The sequence below is a fragment of the Ostrinia nubilalis genome, chromosome Z (assembly GCF_963855985.1).
Source record: "Ostrinia nubilalis chromosome Z, ilOstNubi1.1, whole genome shotgun sequence".
Lineage (NCBI taxonomy): Eukaryota > Metazoa > Arthropoda > Insecta > Lepidoptera > Crambidae > Ostrinia > Ostrinia nubilalis.
This window is the reverse complement of record NC_087119.1, coordinates 9,525,416-9,532,585: the sequence shown is the minus strand read 5'-3', so window position 1 is coordinate 9,532,585 and position 7,170 is coordinate 9,525,416. Positions and strand designations below refer to the sequence as shown.

Sequence of the window (7,170 nt, the reverse complement as noted above, 5' to 3'; positions counted from 1 at the left end):
CTGTATAAATGATGGCAGGTAGCATTTCAATAAACATACACGTCAGGTCGAATTCCCGCGTATTTGTATGTTTAAAAATATTTTAACTCAATAGGTACACATTAAACAAGGTATAGCCTGACCAGGAACATAAAAACCCTGGCATAGAGGCGCGTCAATTGCATTTGAGAGTGCAACACTGAGTACAGTCGTACCTGTGTTAAATTAATAGGCTAACTTTATGTATCAGGATTCAGGATTACGGGCTAATTTGATATTTTCATAAATTAACGAAAAAATATTATTATAGGTAACCTGGTTTAAATAAATTAAATGAAACCATCAATCGAGCTAGTAAGATTTATTTTATTATTCATCAATAAATAATCAAATTCAGAACTTGAATATTCAACTGCAATGTCTGCTCATGAACGCTTCAAACTCGGTGCTTCTTTCCCAATTCCATAAAATTCAACACTTAGAAAGTGACAAAAAACTTTAAAATAGGTAAGTAGTTGAAACAAACCACAGCTAATTTTCTTGTGGACTGTACTATACGATAAACATATCAGTCAATTTGACAATCTTTGTTGGAAACATTATTCAATGAAAATATTGTCCGAACCCTTGGTATTTCTCTTCGACAAATACTTTAACACATTGAGAACCACTTTTCTTTCACGACTGTAAAAAGATTTTAGCAATTTCATTCACAAAATCAATTGCGCACATTTAAAATAAAGTTTGTTTACACTTTGACAGCAATAGACTGACATGCAAGGTGACATGTCAATGAAGTTTTCAGTTACTGTTGCCATTAAAAGAAATTAGTACCATTAGTTTTCCGCAACATGGCGAGGGTTTTTATGTTCCTGGTCAGGCTATATATGGGTTAACAGCAAGTCCACTTTCAGTTACATAAATTAAGCATTTTACAATGTCTATACAATATTTTTTTAAGACAACACCAGTATTTTCACTTTTAAACTGACGATGGTTAAGCCTCTATACAGATATTTCACTTTTAAAACCAGTCCACAAATTCGATGTGTAATGTATTTATATCGCGTACAATATACTAAAATAAGGTCAAGGGTGTAAAATACAAAGTATTATTCATTCCTCTTAAAAATATGAATCTGGATAAAAATTAATAGGTATGGAATTTTATGAGACAGCTTCAATAACATTTACTTTATGTACCGAATGCACACGTTTTGGATCAAAGCACTGCAACAGAAAGCCAAGGCCGTTCATTAATCAATCAGGTGATATGTTAATTTTAGAAGTCTGTATTTTATAAATCAAATACAGTCAACAGAAGACCGACTCTTGTAAGTTGCAAAGTAGCATCTATCACCTTAACTTACGATACCTCACTTCAACGTGCTGTCTGTACATATACGAGATCGTCTCCCATATCCAGATGTTTCTCAGTGGTTTACACTCGCGAGCAAATTAAATAAAAATACAACTGAAACACAAGCTTGCATTCTCTGAAAATAAATCATGCAAGCTTTCGACTTTACAGCAAAAGTTCGTTCAGTTATTTGAATATGAAATAAAAGGACATGGAAATGGTAATAATTATTTTAACGACTAACAGTGTATGCGCTGGCAAACAAATACATTGAAAATAACTGGAACTTTGTAGCAATTATGCAACATTCGTAGACTTATCTCATTTATGTTTGCCGCAAAGGGGTTCAGTTCACACAAATTCAGTTGTTTAATAAAGTTCGTGTTCTCGAAATCCGTCATATTATTAGATTTAAAGGATACTACATTAGTTTGACCCCACTTAATTAAGGACGTTCTTGCTTTCTCGCTCTCTTATTTTCACGCCCCTCTTGTAGCGCAGATCCACAATTCCACATCAGCTTTGCTAATAATAATAAATAGTTTATGAGAAAACAAGTCAAAGATGCCCTAAATCTGTATAAAAATCAAACGGTGGTGTTTACCAAAGATATATGACGTAATTAAACAACCTAAGGCAACAGTGTGCGCTATCTCGCGTGCCATCAATATACCTAGTATATTTTTTGTTGTAAATGCCTAAAATTTGGTGAAAGCCATCATTCATTTGTTTTTGTTTTGGATCCTTGACGTGGTATTTTTTGTTTCTTGAAATATAAATTTTAAGTGGACTATTTCAGTGCACTGATGTGTATCTTTCAGGAAAACACACACCTGTATTTACCTGAGGAAATGTCCCATGCCAAAGAAGGTTGCTATAATTAGTTTTTTAATTCCCATACGAATGTTTATTCTAGCTTCAAACGTCATCAATCATATTGGTCTATTTGAACATCAATGGCTGATTGCATTATGCAAAACAATCATATAACTGCCAAAGCTAATAATAACAAATCGTCAATATTTATAATTACCGCGAGGACTTATCTCGATGAGTGACATGATTGTAGATACATAACTGTGTAATGAAAAGATTCCTATGCACTATACATATTTTATATGGAACATTTGGCTTCACATCTATTTAAATATAGTGAAAGTGATCTTAAATAATAATATGTTCTGACATATTAATAAATATAATTTATTGTTCTGCTTTTCTATTTTTTAGGTCCTACCGGCTACCGGAAAGCGCAGCGTCGGATGTCCACCCACACAGTGGACCGACGACCTCATAAAGGTAGCAGGAAGGCGCTGGATGTAGGCCGCTACCAACCGGCCTTTGTGGAAGTCATTTGAGGATGCCTATGTTTAGCAGTGAAATGATGATGATGATGATGATGATGATTAGTTTTTATTCCTTACATTATATTGTTTAAGGTGCTAACTGTTCAATTTAGCCAAAATGTTAATTTTTTCTGCACATTCTCGTACCTAATTTCGGAGTAATTTAAGAAAAGTTTCCATAATGAGCATTGTGTACACTAAGAACACTTTATAATAAGGGTTAAAGATATAATTCTAACTTTAAAATATCATACAGTAATAATAGCCGTATCCCAGATGGGGTTTCCCATGGGAAACATCAAATGACAGCTTCCACCCAAACTTTCATCCCCTATTTAACTTTTAATTAATGAATTCTCTGGCATTTTCATTAATCTGCATCACCTACGTCATTAAAACATTTTAAATTGTGCTTCTTTGATATTTTAATAACTATTTTCATGGTGTCGTGTCCAAGAAAAAATATCGATTGACATTATTCACCGTGAAGTTTTAATTACTCTGGAAAATTGAGGGGTGAATTAATATTAAAGCGGTCATTGTTCCCTCATAATTTACAAAACAGTCTCCATGCATTTCCTTGACTACCTTCCTGCTTCATAATTTATTCACGGAATTGAAACTACCCGCTTCAACATTTTTCATTCTTTTAAGGTCTTAGCGCTTTGACGAAGCTTTATTACATTTAGAATTTACGTTGTTTTACATTATCTACCTTTATCATGCCTTACACATTCATGAGATCTTAGAGATCTTAAATGACCCACAATATGCAATAAGGAAGGTTGTTTAGAAAATTGAGTGTCATCAACAGAAATACGTTTCTGGGTTTGTTATCTATACTTATAATAAATCTGTAGAGAGGTCAATTCTGTACATGAAATATATTTTCAAAATAACTATCAGGGGGTGATTAGTGATCGATACTGATGCCAAAAATGCAATCAGTAAAATTTTTGTCTGTCTGTCTGTCTGTCTGTCTGTCTGTCTGTCTGTCTGTATGTTCCTTATAGAAACAAAAACTACTAGACGGATTTTAACGAAATTTGGTACAATTATTCTTCGTACTCCTGGGCAGGTTATAGGATACTTAGGAATTCCCACGGGAACGGGAATAAGCGGGAAAATCCTTTTGTATGAAAAATCTAAACCGCTTAAGTTAGACGCTTTCAATTTGGCATGCAGGTACCTTAGTAAAATTAAAGCTTAGTTGCAACAGGATATTGCAAAATTCTCACGGGAACGGGAGTGAGCGGGAAAAAACATTTGTATGAAAAAATCTAAACCGCTTAAGTTAGACGCTTGAAATTTGGCATGCAGGTACCTTAGTAAATTTAAAGCTTAGTTACAACAGGATATTGCAAAATTCTCACGGGAAAGGGAGTGAGCGGGAAAAAACATTTGTATGAAAAAATCTAAACCACTCAAGTTAGACGCTTGAAATTTGGCATGCAGGTATCTTAGTAAACTTAAAGCTTAGTTTCAACAGGATATTGCAAAATTCCCACGGGAACGGGAATTAGCGGGAAAAAACATTTTTATGAAAAAATCTAAACCGCGTAAGATAGATGAAGGGGGTAAAACGGGATCCACGCGTACGAAGTCGCGGGCGGCCGCTAGTAAGTAATATGAAATGTTTTAGTCGCCGTTTGCTTTTATGTGTAATTTAATTATCAATTTATGAATTAAAAATAATTATCTTTTACTTTGAACTCGCCACCACTTTTCAGAGCCACGCGTGCCGTGCGTAAATCGTCTTTGTCGTAAACAAAGGCATTAGAGAATTAACAGTTAAAATAATTCATGTTTACAAGTTGGCGTGTGTCCACGCGAGCGTTCTGCGGTGCTTCACAAAATTAATTTATCATTTTCATGCGGCTTTTCAAGTCACTCCGCATTCACAATATTATTAACATCGCCATCGGAACGTTTTAATGAATTCATACACACACCGGCCATTTGCAACATAATTTGAATTTCGTGAATATTCCAATCGGCGTGCAGTTCATATGAGCTAACTAAAATATTCCGGCTAATATCATGTGCGTTTTAACAGAACGCCATTCCGACGAATGCTAAATCAACGCCACTGCAAAATAAATAAACCTTGTATAGAATGACACTAAGTGATTAAGATAAAACGGGGCGTCACGTTAACTTAACTCGCGTTTAGATTAAATTAAACTTTAGTCGGCCGTAATAGAGTCCAGACTTTTAAAATGAAAAAAGAATTTGCATTTTGGCACACTAATTAAAAACGGTTAGGAATCCGTCGATGCACGGCCGGCGTATTGACAGAAAATCATTGGCAGCGTATCCCACAAACAGAGTAAGCGCTTGCGACAGCCAGGTGGGGTCGAAGGGAGATAATTTGGGAGGCTGCGTGCGCGAGCAGGGCACGGCAGCACCAGTCGTAGACGAACGATCATCCACTCCACACGTTTTTCCAAACCTAGTAAGGTGTGTGGGTCCACGGTGTCGTGTTGTGACATGTGTGTGTTAAGTGATTGCGTTAAATGAATTTTGTTTGGTTTTTGATCCTAGAGAACCCCCTATCGAGATGTGGGATGACGCGGACATAGAGGAGGAGACCAAGGCGGCGGAACCCGAGCCGGAGGCGGCGCCCGAGGCGGCTGCGCCGGCGGCGGAGGCCGCGGCCGAGGCCGAGCCCCCCGCTCCTGAGAACATTGTCATGGGAACCGAGCCGCGAAAACTTATATTCAAACATTGGATCAGGTAAACAACAACTTTTCTTATCGTCATTGCACCAACAACATAGTATAATGATAACACTTGTGATTCTGGAATCGGCAATTATCAAACAAAATTTTGATTGAAAATATCTTATTCAGATTTACGTAGCCAGTGTCCAGTGTTCTCAGGTGAAGATCGTAACCCATTGCATAATTTGCAGGCCAAAATTCCTCCAGTACACGTACCTATACGACTACCAGCACAACTACTACGACGACGTGATCAACTACCTGGACCGGCGGAACAAGGGGCTGCCGGTGGAGAAGCCCCGCGCGCAGACGTGGGGCGAGCGCGCCCTCCGCACCTACCTCTCAAAGAGCTCCTCAAGCTTCAGCTCGAGGTCCTCCAACAGAGACTCCGCCCTCCTCCGCCACATCTCAGCCGGCGCTCGGTTCCATCGCTACCACAGCAAGTCCCTCATCTCGAGGAAGTATTCCAAACTAGGATTTAACACCGTCTCCATCTAGCTTCGCTCTAACACCCTGCTTGACCTGGCTACGCGGACCTCCCCCGCCCGTTCGCGGCGTGACCTCTCTGTCCATGTTACAGGATTTCCTTGGTGTGATGGCAGTGCGTCGGTCACCGCATGAGTGGTTCGCCACTCAGTGACTTTGCCTGTTCGGAAGCCGTCCGCATTCCTAATCTAATCTGTCTTATATGTAAGACAATAAACTTTTAAGTTTACCAATTGTTTCATTTACCCAATAAGCTTGCGCTAGTAATAAATAGGATTGACTTGTAAATTAACTCAATTTACTTTATCAATTAAATCGATAAACATTTCCAGTAAATGCAAAGCGATGGTATTTCAGAGTAACAAGCTAAAGCGATATTAACTTTGATTAGTTAACTCAAACATTGACTAGCATGAATCAGTATTGATATAGACCAATTTAGTTTTCCTGTGAAACTGATTTTATTGTAACTGGCATAATCCATTGGTAAGTGATGTGCGTTTACACACGAATACAACTCTACTTTATTAGATTATAATAAAATAAATCAAAAGGAGTATCTTAATAATTTACGCCGCTATAAAGTTTTGAAATATAGTCGGTCTGCTCTAAGTTAGGTACACTCATATAGCTAAATTGTTATAAATAAATAGTACTGATTACTATCCTCGACACAAATAACTCAAAAGATATATAAATATTTTATATTTAGTTTAAATCCCAACTGATTTACTCCGAGGATAAGATTCCAAAGTTTGTTGTTATCTTTACATCAGCGGTCGAGTTTCTGAGAGTCTTTCAGAGACGCGTGCTCGAGGAAGTCGCTTTAAATCATAAATAACATCTAATCCTTTAGCAAGCCATCGTAATTGATGCCTATCAAAATGATTAGCAGTTAAGACGAAGAATAACGCCCTATAATCCGACTCGCCGGGTAATAAGGCATATCAGATTAATTGCTGATAAATGACCCCTATTAACTTCGCCTAAATAATAAATCTGGGCGCTACAATTAATTAATAAACTTGATTTATGAATTAATAATGAAATAATCTACGCGGGTGGATAGAGAAAAACCGTTAATCTGGAGTGCCCACGTTAGAGGAGAGCTGTCGAAAAGATCATTGATCGTAAGCTGTTACCATCAAAAATGTACTTATGACAGAGTGTTAGACTTTTAGAGGACACATCATAAATAAGATGACAGTTTAACAAACGAGAAACACTTTTGAACACGTAAAACGACACTGCAGCAATGTCCACCAATGTCACGTTG

The 7,170-nt window shown here is 37.3% G+C and overlaps 1 protein-coding gene across 1 annotated transcript; it reads left to right on the top strand.

Annotated features, from left to right (window-relative positions):
- The first annotated feature begins 4,945 nt into the window (after window positions 1-4,945).
- LOC135086592 (flightin) lies at window positions 4,946-6,123 on the top strand. The gene is made up of 3 exons (XM_063981346.1): window positions 4,946-5,145; window positions 5,230-5,421; window positions 5,600-6,123. The coding sequence occupies exons 1-3, from the start codon at window positions 4,961-4,963 to the stop codon at window positions 5,904-5,906; spliced, it is 684 nt and encodes a 227-aa protein (XP_063837416.1). The 5' UTR covers window positions 4,946-4,960; the 3' UTR covers window positions 5,907-6,123.
- Window positions 6,124-7,170: the final 1,047 nt, after the last annotated feature.

What these genes read in the sequence shown, in the direction of transcription:
- LOC135086592 (XM_063981346.1), top strand. Translation starts at nt 4,961, where the DNA reads ATGCACGGCCGGCGTATTGACAGAAAATCATTGGCAGCGTATCCCACA. An exon ending in GTTTTTCCAAACCTAGTAAG is followed by an intron (nt 5,146 to 5,229) that starts GTGTGTGGGTCC and finishes TTTTGATCCTAG; the next exon opens with AGAACCCCCTATCGAGATGT. An exon ending in ATATTCAAACATTGGATCAG is followed by an intron (nt 5,422 to 5,599) that starts GTAAACAACAAC and finishes CATAATTTGCAG; the next exon opens with GCCAAAATTCCTCCAGTACA.